An 18,776-nucleotide genomic window follows, 5' to 3' on the forward strand; every position below is an offset into this window, starting at 1 on the left:
CACACTTAGCCCTGGTTGGGAATCACTGTACTAGAGGACGTGAAAGAGTGAAAAGAAATGAAGGAAAATAAGCATGGAAGAGGAGGGGTAATAGCTGGGAAGTAGACAGATGTGTCAATCAGACACAATTGTAAGCAGATGGACACAAAGACACCAGCAGCCTTCCATGCAGTTTAACCACACTCTTTACCACTGCACCCTTGTATTAAAAGTTCAACAAAAACAAATGAATGAAGGGGAGGAGAGTTACTTAGTTAAAGATACAGCTCATGTGATTTCATTATCGACTACTAATATTGGATTCTTCATCTCATGTGAGTTAAAAGCACCTCTCTACTGCATTACTACACAAAAGTACATCAGGAGGGAATCCAAATGTATCCTTTTTACTGATGTCTGTGGATCAAGACATAACAATTGTACTCCCAGCAAGGCATCTGTCTTTGGTTCAGGACACACACTGCGAGCTGCAAGCAAAGAGTTAATAATTATGGCAGGAGGGGGCGGAGCCACGGGACGGGCTTCCATTGAGCTGCCTGTGATTGAGCTGAACTATTCCGGGCCGCGGGGGGAGGGTCTCATTCTCGCATTTACCTTCCTGTGCATGTAGTGATGAAAATGTCACATTACACATATTTACTCGTAGTCGTTACTTAATAAATAGCTGTAAATGTGTGAAAACTTCCTCTGTGGGTGTAACGTCAAAACAATAGTCGAAAGTAATTATATCCCCCCTATGATAGTATTCCCAGCATCAATGAATGGTGGTGGATTTATAGGCTGGTATGTGGAAAAATACACTGTAGATTATCATAAAGGACCAGGCTATTAAAATAAACCTTGGAGGTTTGTAATGAGCGTGTTTACGATTTCAACAATCTCAGCTGCCGTAAACGGCAATATCGTCAAAGCAATTAAAGTTGTTTATGAAAAGCAAACTGGCTTTTTGGTTTTGAGCCACAATTCTATCCCGTCGAGACTTTGTATAGCAGCACTGTTCCTGAATCTGTTTCACTACTCTTTAAGATGATTCTACACCAAACAGCTGCATTGAAACTGATCTGGAGTCAAACTGAGCTATATTGCTTCAGTCAATCATGCACTTAAATTCTTTTATTTTCACATTAAAATCTCAGATTGTTCAAAATTTTAGGCTCAGTAATACTTTTTAAAGAAATTAGTACTTTTTTTCAGCAAGGATGCGCTCAATTGATCAAAAGTGACCGTTTTTGTATTTTATAATAAAAATATTAAGCAGCACAACTGTTTTCAACATTGATGATTATAAGAATTTTTTTAAGCAGCAAATTGGCATATTAGAATGATTTCTAAAGAATCGTGTGACACTGAAGACTGGAGTAATGATGCTGAAAATTCAGCTTTGAATCACAGAAAATAAATTGCATTTTAAAATAGATAAGTTATTTTAAATTGTAATAATATTTCACAATATTACAGCATTTTTTGATTAAATGAATGCAGCCTTGGTGAACATAAGAGATCTGTTTTTTCCTAAATCAATGAATGCAATTATAAATGTTCTCCAAAAGAAGTCAATGATATGTCATTCTTCTTAATTTAATGACACCCTAACACCCACACAAAAACAACATTATGTTAATCTTAACGTTAATCTGTAATAAATGATACCAAGCGGGCCAGTCAACAGTGTTTAAGGCAAATCTGATTTACTGGACAGAGTAAGCTCAAAATGAGGCAGTTTCTAGCTGTCATTTAGACAGTCAAGGCAATTGTATCCAATCACATTCCACTGCATTACAGGCCACTGCACATTTGGACAGTGTCCAGACGACGCTGTGAGACCTCATGCTGGCTGGGATGATCGCTAACATGCCATCAGCAGAACTCCACAGCCTGAAGGGGAAATACAGGAGACGCTGGACAGCTCTGGGTGCGGGATGGTCACACATGGGATGGCAGATGCATCAGCAGGCGTTCTCCTGCTCTCTACGATACCATGCTGTTTCATTCTGGATGCTGGGACACCATGTCCAGCACTGAAGTCAAGGGGGGGCAATGCCATGGCATATGTCTACGCATATCAGAGGAGCCTTGGAAAGAACATGGAGATACAAGGCAAGAATATTCGATAATGTTCAAGTATAATCTAAAATAATTCAAATACGGAGTGTCTTATTCACTATTCTTTGTCTCCATACACACCACAACTACAAAGTATTTTTCTCTTATTTTCCATTAAAATATGTAAACACTCTTAAAAGATGTTATGCAATGTATCTTGAATTAAGCTGGCAATTTTTACTTGTTTTAAGCGTAAATCTAAACTAAACTGAGCAAAGCTTAAAACAAGTAGTGCTGGGCAACGATTAATCGCATCCAAAATAAAAATAAAAATTGTGTACATAATATATTTGTGTGTACTGTGTATATTTATTATGTATATATAAATATATATACACACACATATAATAAATATACACAGTACACACAAGTCAAGTCAAGTCACCTTTATTTATATAGCACTTTTAACAATGTAAATTGTGTCAAAGCAACTGCACAATATCAAAAAAGGAAAATAGTGTCAATAATGTAAAATGAAAAGATAAAAAAAAAAGATTTTCAGTTAAAGGCATTTCATTATTGAATTCAGTGATGTCATCATCCAGCTCAGTTCTGTTTAAATAGTGTCTGTGCAATCAGGTCGACGATATCGCTGGAAATGAAGTGTCCCCAACTAAGCAAGCCAGAGGCGACAGAGGCAATGAACCAAAACTCCATCGGTGACAGAATGGAGAAAAAAACCTTGGGAGAAACCAGGCTCAGTCGGGGGGCCAGTTCTCCTCTGGCCAAACACACATATATTATATAAACAAAAACCTTTATTTTGGATGCATTTAATCGCGATTAATCGTTACCCAGCACTAAAAACAAGAACAAACAAATTATAAATGGGGTAAGAAAAAAAATACACGCTTTATCTCAGCATCTTACAAAATATAACATCAAAAAAATTTATCTTGTTTAATGATGTTTAGACAAAAATACTGAGTAAGTGCAGTTGATTTTTGCTTTAGTGCTTCCTGCACTCAAAAAAGCTGGTTTAAACTCATCAAGGGTAAATTGACTACAAAATGTTTCAGATATTTCAAAGAGCTGAAGCCATTTCCAACTCATTGTATCCTAGATATGAGATGATGTAATGATACTTAGTGTTCATATTGGACCAGCTTGACCTTCTTTTGACAGAAATCTCGCATCAAAGAGCAACTTTTACCGTCTCAACATTTTTCATCTATTAAGGTAGTTGAATTTTGCCTGGATGAAGCAATAATGGCTCTCGTCCTGGACTGCCGTTACAGAATTACTGTAGATCAGGAGCCGTATTGCAGATACTTCCTATCTCAAGTTAAGATCTGACAAGTTCTAACTCAAATCTCCATGGTAACTGAACAGATAAGATAGGATTTTACAGTTAACATGCTTCTTTAATACGGCCCCAAAGGACAAAGTTTCTAGTTTTTATACCACCTTGACTTGTGGTGTCAGATATGGGAGACTTGTTACACAGAGAAGCTGTCAGAAGGGATATATCAGTATATAGGGACCAAAGTGCAATTTCATGCTAAAACACACATATCTGAACAGAATCTGATCCAGTCTGATGGCTAGAATAACACCTTATACACCACTGTTCAAAAGATTGGGGTCAGATCTTTTCATGTTTTTGAAAGAAGATTCTTATGCTCACTGAAGTAGCATTTGTTTGATTAAAAATATAGTAAAACCTGTAATACTATGAAATTTTATTACAGTTTCAAATAATTTGCTTTATATTTTAATATATTTTGAAATGTAATTTATTCCTGTGATGCAAAGCTGAATTTTCAGCATCATTACTCCAGTCTTCAGTGTCACATGATCCTTCAGAAATCATTCTAAGATGCTGATTTGCTGCTCAAAAAAACATTCTTTATTATTATCAATGTTGAAAACAGTTTTTGTTTTTGTTATTTATTTTTATTTTATTTATTTTTTTTTTGGAAACAGCGATACATTTTTTCCAGGATTCTTTGACGGACAGAAATTTCAAAAGAACAGCATTTATTTGAAATATAAAGACATTATAAATGTCTTTACTGCCACTTTTGATCAATTGAATGCATCCTTGCTGAATAAAAGTGTTGATTTTTCTTTTTCTTTTTTGGTTGGTTCATTAATTGTTTTGAGTTTTATAATATTTCTATATATACAGTGCCCTCCATAAGTATTGGAACATTAAAGACAAAATTGCTCTGTTGATTGTGGAGTCAAGACATTTACAAATATGATTAAAAGATGAATATGAGACAAAACTACAGAATGTCACATTTTATTATTGGGTGATTCAACACAGATGTTTGACCAGCTAAGAAGTTCAGCACTTTTAGAGTTTGATCCCTCTATCTGATGTGAGCATAAGTATTGGAACAGTTGCCTCACAGGTCTTTCTAAGTGATCAGCTGTGTCCTGTTGCATTAATTCTTCAGATATTAAAAGCAGGTAATGTGTCATATCAGTTATATCCATTACTTCTGTATTCTGAATCTTGCATTCGATGATGACACACACAAACCAGGATGAAGATGAGGGAGCTGACTTTGAGAGAAAAGCAAGAACTTTGGATGCTAAAAGAAAAGAGGAAGTCAATTAGAGCTATAGTAAAAACAAAGGGCATGGATAAATAAACTACCTGATTGGCTGAGAAAACAACAGTAGTTGATGACAGACAAATCATAAAAGCTGTGAAAATGTACCCTAAAAGACGTGTCTGTAAAATCACCAACAACTTCCAGAAAGCTGGGGTGATGCTCTGACAATCTACTGTCCTCAGGAGACTTTGACACAGAATTACATATGCTACACAGCAAGATACAAACCAAAAATAGAAAGGCAAGATTAGAGTTTACAAAAAAGCACAAAGGTGAGCCAGAAGAGTTTTGGAACTGTGTTTATGGACCGATGAGACAAAGATGAGGTGTTGTCATGGCATGGGCATGCATGGCTGCCTCTGGAACAGGCCCTCTCAACTTTACTGATGACTTAATGTATGATGACAGTAGCAGAATGAATTTGGAAGGGTACAAAACCATCTTGCCTACCAATATTCAAGAAAATGCCACCAGATTAATTGGGAAGTGCTTCATATTGCATCAGGACAATGACCCAGAACACCCTTCCAGTTCAGTCAAGGAATTTATAAGGGCAAAGAAATGGAAAGTCTTAGATTGCCCAAGTCAATCTCCAGATTTAAATCCGATTGAACATGAATTTCACCAGCTGAAGAGGAGAGTAAAGGCAGAAACTCCCCAAAACAAGCAACAATTGGAATTGGCTGCATTAAAGGCTGGGAAAGTATTTCAAAGGATGAGACCAAGAGTCTGGTGATGTCTATGGGTCACAGACTCACTGCTGTGATTGTGCGCAAGCGATCTGCAACTAAATAATAGCTTTTAATCTTTTATATCTGCCTTATGTTCAACTGTCCCAATACTTATGCTCACATCAATGAGTGGGATGAACTCTAAAAGTGCTGTTCTTTTTATTTGGTAAAACATGTATGTGTTGAAACGGCTAATAATAAAATTTGACATTCTGTAGTTTTGTCTCATATTCATCTTTTAATCATATTTGCAAATGTCTTGACTTCACAGCCAACAGAGAAATTGTGTCTTTACTGTTCCAATTTAAAAGGTACTGTATAATAAGGCTGTTAAAGGGACATTCTATTGTGACAACTAGCCCCAGCCTCTCAGTCACTCTCTCTGTCTATCCCTATTCCCTCCACTGGTTTTTCAAGTTGAGACATGAGCAGATCAGAAACTCTGAGCCAGATATGAGACGGGAGGCAAATATGTGGCCTGTTTTGTCCTCATTACAACTTCAGAGCTGTGATGTGACTGTACAGCAAAAATTCAATCATGTTCTCACTCCCTAGTGATGCTGCTAGTGCTTAAGGGGACCAGGAAGGGCACAAAACGTTCCCTAACGCAACCCTATGTGTTATTTAAACATTATATAAAGGCTACAGAAGTGTAATCACTTTATGGCATCTAAAGGAAGAGGAAAATGATGCTCGGGTTTGGAAAGAATTAACACTCTCCTAAAGGAGCTGCTCACTATCATCAGTACTGATATAGTCTCTTATGAATAAATTATTTAATAACTGCACACACTGATTCTTGTGGTTCTATTGCTTTTTGCTGCTTTGGTACTAATAATAGCAACAGATGAGACCATAATGTAAATAATGAATGTTTTCTTGCATTATCCAGACTGAGCATGCACATTCTTGTGCATTTTGCTTCATTAGCTGAAATATGTAAGATAAAACTGTGTTTGATAGCTGTATTGAAGACTGAGCATCCCCTTGTGGACATTTGAGGAAATGCATTAGGGTAGATCAACAATATCAATTTCAGGTCACAATTTACTCACACACTACCCTTGTTGACTAAATTACTCTCTTTACGATTACTATTTTCCACATTTTAATGAATTACAACAGTTTTTTACTGATGGGGAAGAATTTGAGTGTCTAAGTATTTTTAACTAACAAAAGCACAAAACAGGGACTAATTTACTTCCTATCTTTTTGAAGGGCACACTTGAATGAATCAGTGTGTTAAGACAGCTAAACTGTGTTCAGTTATCTTGAATACAATTAAGCTAAATGCCAACTTTACGGATAGTTTTCCAGAAAAGAGATGATGACAAGAAAACCATGAAACAGAAAACTGAAAATTGTCTGTGTATTCTCAACTCCTCCTTATATCCCACTCTCACAGGCCTAGTACAAGTTGAGATGGATTGATGTGAAGTGCGGAGTAAATTTGAGCTGGCTGATAAGCCCTAATCTTGAATAAATCCACTAACGTGACTCCATTAAAATCCATTTTGAGACCTGGATCTGGCTCAGCGTGTGGGCCATAAATCAACATGCAATATTCAGAGGGGGTAAAGATCGAAGAGAATCACATAACCCTCAGGATACTACGAAATACAAAACACTGAATTTGTAAGAAATGGACCTTTCTAATTTTGCAGAAGAAGAAAATGTCTGACCTTCGGTCCTGGTGTGACAGGGGCGAGTCTGGTGACTTCAGAATTTGGGCTGGGTCATTTTTCAAGGCTATTTCATATTGACCTCTACTAAAATTCTGCAGAAAAGTGAGGTGTACTGAATGTCAAAATATTCCAGATAATTCCAGACTGGTTCAGGTAAAACACTACATGAAGGTTCTAATTCGATACAAAATATTTTTTTACTTCCTAGTTCCTTAAATCATCATTGGAACCAAGAAACCATATGTTGACATACCAAACCAATAACTTTTACATTTTTAATATTTCAAAAGAATCATACAGCCTACTTTGATTTTGACGGTCCAAGCAGAGATATTGGTTAAAGAGATTGAATAACACAACATCAAATCTGGCACAGGCCTGGACCTCATGACCCCACATGACTGCGGCATCCAGAAGGAAAAAGATTTTGACAGATACCATACTCTTATGAACTCTCAAGGTGAGCTATGGCAAGATTTTCAGTGAATAATGGCTTTATTTTTGGCCTATTTTGTTGTTTAGCTTCAGAATATAATGCATGAGTCATATGGACTACTTATATGACCAACTTTTATGGTTCTTCTTAGTCATTTTGGAGCTTGACAGCCCTCAATTCTATTCTTACCTAGAAGGAGGAAAGTCATGCAGGTTAGGAACAATATAAGGGGGAATTAATGACTACTTTTAGGTGAACTACTCTTTCAAATCACAGTATTAACCAGGCCATGACACAGCTGTCCCACTGCCCTCCAAGAGATTACATCTAACTCTTGTTATGCCCTGGCAGGGCCAGTGTAATATTTTGGTAACCTTATAGGCATTTAATGAGCCTGGTTGCAATAAGACAGTCACGTAAGCTTCCCAAGAGTTGTCCATTTATAACACTGACAGGTGTTGCATGAAATTCAGCCTCTCCATCAGCTGGTAGGTAAGTAGTCTGAAAAATTGACATCACACTACTTTTGAACAGTAGTGTACCCTAGTCAGGTATAACTGTCCCACAGTTATACCTACAGTTATACCTGGCTAGGGTACACTACTGTTCAAAAGTTTGAGGTTGGTGAGACTTTAGCTCACTAAGGCAGCATTTGATCAGCGTTTGATCAAAACTACAGTGATATTGTGAAATATTATTACAATTTAAAATAACTGTTTTCTATTGTAATGCATTTTAAAATGTAATTTATTCCTGTTATGGCAAAGCTGAATTTTCAGCATTATTACCCCAGTCTTCAGTGTCACATTCAGTTTCCTTCAGAAATCAGTCTGATATGCTGATTTGGTTCCCAAGAAACATTTCTTATGATTATCAGCATTGAAAACAGAGGTGCTGCTTAATATTTCTGTAGAAACCCTGATTTTCAGGACTTTTCAATAAAATAAAAAAAAGTTCAAAACAACAGTGTTTATGTGAAATATACATTTTTGGTTACATTATATAAGTACTGTAATTTTTGATCAGTTTAATGCATCCTTGAAGTATAAAAAAATATTAATTTCTTAAAATTTTTTTTTTTTTAATCTTACTGACCCCAAACAGCAGTTCACAGTGAACAGTGCTGGTCATTCTGTTTGGCCCTAGCAAATCAGTACACATGGGACTGCGTGAGGAAAGGTCATCAACTTATGACCTTTAATACATAGGGGTATTCATTTATTTTTTAACTTAGTCCCTCCCTGGCAGAAGAACTGACTGTGATGGTAAAAATAAATAGGCCTTTTAGTGATTTATCACATCTATAGGTTTTACTTTCAGCACAAATGGATGTAAGTCGATAGGTCACTGCTGAGTTCACAGTGTACCTTTATTATGTATTATGTATTGGAGGATGTCTTTAAAAGGAGATTTGATTAATAATGAGAGTGACAGTTTAAGTGATAGATGGGTATGTGTTGAGATCAGAAATAAGATTGGAAGAGAAGGATGACTGATATGTGTGTAAGGAGTCTCTTAAGAAAGCATAAATAGAGGTCATAGTGGAAAAGAACTTCATTAAATCTATGATAAATTAACATCTAGTACCTGAATGTGAACAAATTAAGTCTTTATCGGAGCAGGTTAGTTCAATCGGCGGCCATATTGGTTGTGCTATTTTCTAGGCATGCAAATACAGCTTCTATGTACCTGATTGGGGAGAGACAGAGTGTCACAATGACACATTTTGTCATACATTTGGTTTCTTTAGCTCAAATTATACTGAAAAATAGGTGTATAATAATTTTCTTCTTCAGTAAGAGAGAGCATTCTAAGTGATGTGTTCTAGAACCTGGGTGAGGATGGAATCTGTGACATCACTGTTGTAGTCCACATGCTCAAGATGAAGAGAGGGAATGAAAGACACCAGCAGACAACTCAGGTTTAGACGCAGCGTCCTCAGTTTGGAGCTGTCATCTTTCTCTTCCTTTCCTTGCTGGCTGTGTTCCCTGAGCTCTGATAGTTGACTCCTCAGCTGATGACACAGGGCAGAAAGCCTGCTCTTCTCTTCTTCTACACTCTCCAGACACAGCACACACACAATTTAATACTTTTTATTCAAACGTGCTTAAATAGTTGCTTAATGGTCAAATGTCAACTTGTGCGGAAGACACGATTAAAGGTCCTTGCACACGGAGTCCGAAATTTTCATATGCGTTTTTTCTTTTTTTTTCGTATTCTTCATCCTTTCCTGTCAAAATGCATGCTACGGACGCGAAAACGCAGAAAATCGAACCCGATTTTTTTGACAGACAGAAGTTTTGGAGGCAGTAAGCAAACATGATTGACACAACGCGTGGTCGTATTTATTTTTTATCGTGCAAAAATTTCGGACTCAGTGTGCAATGACCTTAAGGCGAATATCGCGTGTTCGCGGCGATCGTGACGCCCAATTCAGGTCATTTGCGTCTTTGCATTAACTTTGTGTGCAATCTACTCCCGCAAATAATTAAATTCGCTTTTGGTGTGCACACCATAAAAATAAAATTTAAATCTAAAGAAAAATTAAATGTACTGTAAATATAAGTATTTAAACAAATAAAAATGGTAAAAGCACATAAATAAAATTACTAAAACATACAAGAAATTGAAAGTATAAAAGTAGCATATAAATAACACTAAAACAATTCTCTCGATTTTTACACCCATTTGCAATTTTTTTGAATAATGAAAATTAACTCGCATATAATAATAAGTAACATTTTACAACTAGTTTGTCAAAAAATAAAAATAAATTAAACCTAAGAGTAATATTCTTGAAAAGAAATGACAAAAGCACATAATAAAATAATTTAAAAAATAAATTAAACCAAAATACTAATATTTAAGAAATTACAAAATCGCATTATAAAATTACTAAACATTAAATTACATTTAAAAATATATAATAATAAAAGACCATTTAAAAATGATAAAACTGGATCAGTTACATTAATGCACTACAAACTAACAAACAAACAATAAATAATTCTAAACTAACATTAACAAAGGTTTAATAAATGGTTAATAAATGATTTATATATTGTTCACATTTATTGTTTGTAGTTACCTCATGTTAATTAATGCATTAACTAGTGTTAACAAATAAGGCCTTATTGTAAAATGTTATCATCATAACTTCTAATAATAATTGAGGGTAGTGGCAAGAAACGTCTTACTAATAAATGTCCCACAGCTCAAATCGATCCCCACTGCTTCCTACCCTGCTGATGAGCTGGTTCCTTTCGTCCTCCAGGGCGGCGCTGTGCTCTCTAAGCACCTCTAGTTCCTGACGGCAGGCGTCTCTCTCCTCCGCCGTCTCGTTCATCAGCTCCATTAGCTCATCCTGCCACTGTTGCACCTCTGCCAAGTTACATTCCTCTTCCTCCTGCTCTTCTTCATCATCAACATGACCTTCATGATGCACCACCCCTTCTCATTTTTCAAGGGCAATTCAATTATCTGCTCCGCAGCTGAGCTGTATTCCCTCCCTGTCCCAGATGATGCATCTCTTTCACATGTCTCTTCTGCAGCGGCGGGCCCCTGATGCGACTCAATTCCTTCCATCATGCCGCACACGGCTTTGCTCACGAGTGTGTCGGATTGAGTGAGAGGCTTTCTTTCCTCATTCAAAGCAGGCCAGTGAGTCTGAGAGGAGCGCTCTTGTGGTGGGGTAAGAGAGGGGACAAGAAAGGATGGCGTCACCTCCATCTGTGTTTCTATGGTTAAAAACTTCTGTTTTGCTCTAGAAATAGTGAAATAAAACAAAAAATCTTAATAAATGTTTTATGAAACATGTTTCTATAGAAATACATATGAACAAACACCAGTTATATTATTCCTACCTTCTTAGAGAGTTGGAGACAGCAGTCAGGTTAATAAGGGGCAATGGAGACTTTTCAGCTAAAGACAGTCCTATGAAAATAAATTAATAAAATGATCTTTCAAAATATATGGTAGTGCAACTTGAAATTAATACCTAAAGTAATAGTTCACCTAAAAATGAAAATTCTCTCATCTCATTCCAAAATGATGCATTCAATTATGCATTGTGTTGGATGTGTGTATATTTTAAAAAAAAGTTGTTTTGGTTCATAAAATGAACGTCGGTGGGGTTTAATGTTGTTGACTTTTATTGTAGGGACAAAAACAGCAGAAACATTCTTAAAAATATCTTCTTTTGTAGAACAAAGCAAGTCACACAGGTTTGAAATGACATGTGCATGAGTAAATGATGACAGAATTTACATTTTTGGGTGGACTATTCCTTTAAGGCTTGAATGAAGTGTGAGATTTTTGAAAGAAGAATCGAATATACATTTAAAAGTAACATGTTATACTACCATTCAAACATTTGGGGTCAGTAAGATTTTTATTTATTTATTTTCATTTTATTTTATTATTATTTTTGAAAGATCAGGTTATTTATGAATTTTATTATTAATTTCATTAAATAAAATATATTACATTGATCAAAAATTACAGTATAGACATTTATGTTACAAAAGACTTGTTCTTGTGAACTTCATCATAAAATCCTAAAAAAAAGTATCACAGTTTCCACTAAAATATTAAGCAACTGTTTCAAATTCTGTTTCTTGAGCATCAAATAAGTATATTAGAATGAGTTCTCAAGGATCATGTGACACTGAAGTTACTTATTTAACTATTTTTGATCAAATAAATCCAATCTCGGTGAGCACAAAAGACGTATTCGAAAATCATTAACAAATCTTATTGACCTAAAAAACATTTTTTAATTTAACAAGTAAATGTGAAAAGGTACACAAGTTTCTTTTTCACTTACTTAACCCAAATGCAAAAAACACCATCACATGCTCAAATTTAGTATTTTTCAAAATCCATCCTTCAGTGTTGATTCTACAAAACAACTGAGGGAAAAACTAGACACACTGACAGTCATGGAAAGTTTCAGGGGTCTCTAATGAGGCATTTCATTAACACAACCAAAAGCCACATCAGAGCCTCTGAAACCGCACAGCAAGGTGGGTCAAAGCTATTTTAGTATAGTTTTTATGTGGCATTGCATCTTTACCAGACATAACAGAGGCTGGTGGATGTCTGGGTGCCTGAGTGGTTGTTAACGCTGGTCGCTCTTGAGTCTGTGTGCTCTGAAAGGAGAACACAAGATTCTAGCATTGATTTTTGGTGAATAATCAGTTTACAATGTCTTAATGAATGTTAAAATATTAAATTAAGACACTTTTACAAATGTTGATTCGTTAGAATTTGCTACTTGGTTCTCTAGTTGAGTAAATTGCAAATGTTCTTACATCTGGAACGTTCTCCTCAAGGAGACTCTTTGTATTTCTCCTCCTGAATAAATACAGATTGTGACAAATATCATAATGGTTCTGGTGTTCACCATGAAACAATCAGTAACAGTGACAGTATAACTTACTGGTGTTTAAAGGGTTTAGGGTACGACTTCTGATCTTCCTCTTCATCCTCTAGTTCTTCCTCTACCGAGCAGCTCCTGTGTGGAGCTCAGAGTAAGGTGACAATAAAACTAGCAATACGAATGTTGAGAAAGCCGGCAAGGAGGTAGGCATAACAAAACTAAACTTCAACTCGAACGGGGCTCAACTGAAAATACTGAATCCAATGATCTAGAAGCAATGGCAGTTATCTGTTGAACATAAATATTTGGCTTCCTTTGGGTTCCTTTAACCTTTATACATCTTCTCAGATATCCCAGACCCACTCAAACCCCTCCTTTTCACTCATGATATCATGGCATAACTATTTTGTGTGCCGTCACCTGAACTGTGGGTCATAGTTCATGCTGCAGAACCATTTATCCGGCAGCTCAGTGATGGCATCTGGAAGCCTCCTCCACTTCAGGCAGCTGTCACACTAAACCCACACTTGATCTGGAACTTTCCTTTCGGAAGACGACACAGGTAAGATTATGAAATATTAAAGTGATAGTTCAGCATTCAAGAAAGCACACAAAACACCAAATTATAGATTATGGAATGAGCACATGTGTCTTGAGTACTACATTCTTTGCATAATAATTTTTAATAAATCAGTTGATCCAGTTCACAAAACTGGTCTGAATGATTCATTCACAAATCACTTCATATCTTCAGATCACTTGAAGAACAAACCAAGTAGAGCTATGCTAAGTCACTGTGCAATTTGAAAATATTTGGAATTCAAAGCATATGGCCCACTTTTTTTTTTTGGAATCTTAAACATTTATTTCAGTTAGTTGCCATGGCAACATTTTTATTATGTATGCTTTTCATCTGATATGTCTATTTTTTTAAAATTTTGCTTTATTTTAATTGATGAAAATGATTTTTAGTCGTTTTAATTCATAGCAACAGCACTGCTTTTGTGTTTCATATAGAGAAAGTCACTCAGGGGAAAGTTGCTTTTAAAAGTAATGCATTACAATATTGTGCTCCTCCATAAAAAGTAACTAATTGAATTACATAGTTACTTTTTATGGAAAGTAATGTATTATGCTACTTTTGCTTTACTTTTTGTCACCTGGGCTGGGTTTGCTTATTTGTTTTTTTAATAACAAAAAGCCCCAAAGTTAAACAAATCTGATTAAATAACTTACTAATGTGTTACCCAAATCACTTTTGGGGATTGGAACAACATAAGGGTGAATAAATAATGATAGATTTTTATTTTTGAATGAACTATTCCATTAAAATAGCTAAAAAAATTCCTTTAAACCCACTGATTTTTATTTTTAATTTTTTTGGTTACTGACAGGTTATTGACAGCAATACTCACAACACATCCTCTATTGCTACCGTGCACTTTGGGTCCTCTTTCTTTCGTTTGTAGCGGCTTTCGTTCCAATACTCCTCCAGCTTTATGTTGAGGTTGTGCATGATCTTCCTGTACAAAATAGTGCCTTTCCATCAAAGTAACCCAAGGACATCATTTGGGGTAAATACCAGTAGAGTTATAAACAGCGCACCTGTATTTATCGGTGTCATCAAAGTCTTGTTTGTTGTGAGTGGGCTGAAGGAAATTGCACTCTATAACACCAATAACACCCACACCTTTTCTTTCGGCCTGTTATAAACACAAACCACGGCTTTTAGAACTGAATTGATGGGTAAAGGAAGCAGAAGAAACATGCAATCATTTCTGGTTACCTTACATTGGCAGCTCACTTTCACAAATGGTTTTATTAGCCTGTTCTTATGGTACATCATAATCCCATAATTCTCTTTGCTTTTGGTGTTGTATCCGAAAGTGATGCTTACACGCTTGTTCTGAGCCCTGAGTTAAGAAATGCTCAGACGGTAATGATGTTATATGTGTGTGTACTCTGAAAAACAATACATTTTGTAAGGATACAAGGAATGAGGGTCTGTAGTTGTCCTGCGCAATATGAGTCAGACTTTTGGATATCAGTTGACTCTTCACTCTTTGCCCTCGAATAATGATTTGCATGCGAGGCTTCAGGTATAAGATGCTACAGTATGCCTACAATTACAAAAACATTAAGAATCAATATTCCTCTTAAACCATCACCAAACAGTCCTCCAATTTACATATTTGCTTCTTTTAATAAAAACATTGATACGATTATGTAGAATTCTACTAATGCTTACATATAATACTTATAATTCCATGCCACATTCTTGCTCACCCGTAAGGAGTATTCACTTTCTGGGGTCATGTTGTGAAGTGAAGTGACATTCAGCCAAGTATGGTGACCCATACTCGTAATTCGTGCTCTGCATTTAACCCATCCAACGTGCACACACACAGCAGTGAACACACACACACCGTGAACACACACCCGGAGCAGTGGGCAGCCATTTATGCTGCGGCGCCCGGGGAGCAGTTGGGGGTTCGGTGCCTTGCTCAAGGGCACCTCAGTCGTGGTATTGAGGGTGGAGAGAGCACTGTACATTCACTCCCCCCACCTACAATCCCTGCCGGCCCGAGACTCGAACCCGCAACCTTTGGATTACGAGTCCGACTCTCTAACCATTAGGCCACGACTTCCCCTGTCATGTTGCTCTTGTCACTGGTGTTCACCCTGATCAGAATGTCATACTTATCTATGTCAAAGTCAAATTCAGTCTCGCCATTTGTGCTCCTGAAAAACACACAATTTACTCACAACTGTTCAAAAGTCTAGGGTCAGTGATTGTTTAATGTTTTTGATAGGAGTCTGTCATGCTCAACACTGTCATTGTTGCCATGGCAAGAAGAAAAATCTATTTTTACCTCATAATACTGACTTTTTTGTCACACTTTTGAGTTTACATCGCTCTCTCTGTCTTTGTTCTGCTGAACACAAAGGAAGATATTCTGAAGAATGAGTAGTTCTGGGGCACCATTGACTTCCATAGTATTTTTTTTTTTCGACCATGGAAGTCAATGGTGCCCCAAAACAGCCTGGTTTCAAACTTTCTCCAAATTATCTTCCTTCGTGTTCAGCAGAACAAAGACATTCATACAGGTTTGGAACTACTTGAGGTTGAATAAATGATGACAGAATTTTCATTTTAGGGTGAACTATCCCTTTAAAAAGAGCTGTACTGCTTAATATTTTTGTGAAATTCATAAGAAACTTTTGCGAGACATCTCTGAAAGTTTACAGCAATTATTTGAAAGAGAAATATTCTATAACACTACACTGTAAAAACTTTCAAGCGGTTTCAACTAATTATTATTTAGTAACTAGTTCCAGAGAAATTTTACGTTCAGTGAATTTCTCACTTCAAAGTGTTGCCCGAATTGTATTTCTTAGTTGGCTCAACCTTTACTGAAGTTTTATAGTGCACGTGCATGTGTTTTTATTAGTTTAGTCAACATTAGCATAGCTAATTGTGGACTGGATATTAAAAAATAACCATTCATTCAATGTTTTTCAAATATATTTGTGTAGACTTAATATAATATGTCCTCTCAACTAAGGCCAAGCTATAAAATTAGCTCAACTTAAATATTTTTGCCCTTCCAACATTTTGTTAATTAGATTTTTTACAGTCTATAAATGTCTTTAATGTCACTTTTGATCAATATAATGAATCCTTTCTGAATAAATATATTAAATTCTTTTAAAAAAACAAAGAAAACAAAAGTCAGTCCATTTCTGCATGTCTCCAGCGGAGCTTACGTGCGGAGGTTCCAGATGATGATGCGTGTTCCTGTGGGTCTGGCTGCACTGATGGCGCGAAGCTCTGCAAACAGCTCTTTCTCTGAGTTGAAGAGCGAGTGTGTGAGGATCGCTCTCAGACTGGCTCCATCCTCTACACTGGTGAGGTCAAAGGTTAAGAGTTCAGTTTATGTCAATGCTGAAGAAATACATCCACATGAATGCAATTTAAATACTAATTAAAACAGTCAACGATCTTTGCACAAGCTTTAATAAAACTGAAAAGAAAGCTGTAGAAGATTACTGGTTATGTCCATCGCGTCTAAATGTGATCATGGGCACCAAGACTTGCTGTGCTCCGATGGCCTCAAGGTAAGACTGGGACAGGAGTCCCACACTCATGGTGTCTCTGGTCTTCGTGAAAACAATGGCATCTTTTCCCAGACGCATGGACCCTGATTTAAACCCATTGCCGTACACACACCAACCGGAATGTGAAATTTAGCTGCTTTCTTCTCACTGAAACCAAAGCTTAAAAACATCAGGAAAATGTGTTAGTATGCATTACATATACTAACATTTAAAAGTTTGGGGTCAGTAAATTATTATTTTTTTTCTTCAATTTATACTTTTTAGCAAGGATGCATTATATTTATCAAAAGTGACATTAAAGAACATTGCACACTCAAATCCAAAATGTTCACGTGCATCCTTTCCTATCAAAATGCATGCTACAGATGTTAAAATGCAGAAAATCGAACCTGATCCGAGTTTTTTTACGACGGACGAAAATTTCGGAGGCATTGTGTAAACGTGATTGATACAATGTGAGGTCGTATTTATTTTTTAACGTGCGAAAACTTCGGACTCACAACTGTTTTCAATAATACTAATTAGAAATGTTTCTTGAGCAGCAAATCGCCATATTAGAATGATTTCTGAAGGTTCGTGCGACAATTAAGATTTGAGTAATGAATGCTGAAAATTCAGCTTTGACAACAAAGAAATAAGTTCCATTTCAAAATATATTAATATAGAAAACAATTATTTTAAACTGCAATAAGAGATTTCTTTCAAAACCTTTTGAAATATTGTACCAACCCTAAACTGTTGAACAATACATCTACAGCAGTATATCACACATCTGATCATACTTTCATTAAGAGGTTACTTAACCTGGTCGAAAGTTTACACTAATAAGCAGCTGCATTCATTCACAGCATGATAAGTATAGTGATTACAAGAAGCCAATTAGGTGTCCTTAATTATTCTGGCAGTGGGCCCCAGCACTCCAGTGTTGGTTTAATGTTATAGGCTTTTAGTGCTAATGACATAAGACCACTGCGAATCCCTTGAATTAACTGAATAAGTGTTCTTAATTCTCTCACAATTATAGCAACCAGTAATTACAAGTCCATTCCACACACTTTTTACTTGCTGTACTTAAAATGAATAATAAATTAGCTTCAGTGAATGGACAGGCTGTAGTGCTTTGTACCTGAGCATCTTATGTAGTCTGCTGGTCAAACCCTCCCCGTTATCCATAAACGAGAGGCAGTCGAGTCCTCTGATGCGTGTCCAGTCTATCCAGATCTGTCTGGCATGAACATCTGGGTCATAAACATTATCTGCAACACAATTCACAGTTCACAAAATACAGAATATTTCATCTGACTGGAACATCTAATGAACTGTTTCAAAATATGCCAACAGCATAATGAGAAACCTAAAATTTCAACATGTTTCATCAAATAAGTTGACATAAGAGAGGTTTAGAGAACTCACCGATCAGCTCAGCTATAGCACTGAATGGCCAGGTGTGACTCGTGGAATTAGCATGAAGAAATTTTGGACTGATCTGCATAAAGAAAATAGGATGCTGATTGGAAAAATGCTAAAAAAAAATCATTTAAAAGTAACGTCATTGCACACATTTTGCTAATTATTTAACATGAATCTTGCGATGATTTTTCATAGCTGTACAAAATTAAAGATTACTGTACATTTTACTTTCTACTTCATAATTTCATGTTTATTTCAATGTGTTACTTGCAATTTCTTTGTAATTATTTGTGAAGTTTATTAGCAATTTCAGAGTCAAAATTATTTGACTACACCATTTTTTTT

General features: G+C 36.1%; 1 protein-coding gene across 1 annotated transcript; it reads right to left on the reverse strand.

The window, feature by feature from the left end:
• Positions 1-9,332: 9,332 nt before the first annotated feature.
• On the reverse strand, positions 9,333-18,513 carry LOC306872305 (MORC family CW-type zinc finger protein 3-like; the record flags this gene model as incomplete). Its single annotated transcript, XM_079420811.1, is given in 20 exon segments — positions 9,333-9,581; positions 10,764-10,954; positions 11,059-11,285; positions 11,386-11,455; positions 12,597-12,672; positions 12,835-12,877; positions 12,963-13,037; positions 13,323-13,417; positions 13,421-13,445; positions 14,318-14,425; positions 14,508-14,605; positions 14,689-14,808; positions 14,894-15,022; positions 15,189-15,218; positions 15,548-15,644; positions 16,671-16,808; positions 16,954-17,129; positions 17,132-17,180; positions 18,148-18,277; positions 18,435-18,513. Coding segments are annotated over 20 exon segments (2,205 nt in total).
• Positions 18,514-18,776: the final 263 nt, after the last annotated feature.

The sequence above is a fragment of the Barbus barbus genome (assembly GCF_936440315.1).
Source record: "Barbus barbus genome assembly, chromosome: 7".
In the NCBI taxonomy this organism is placed as follows: Eukaryota; Metazoa; Chordata; class Actinopteri; order Cypriniformes; family Cyprinidae; genus Barbus; species Barbus barbus.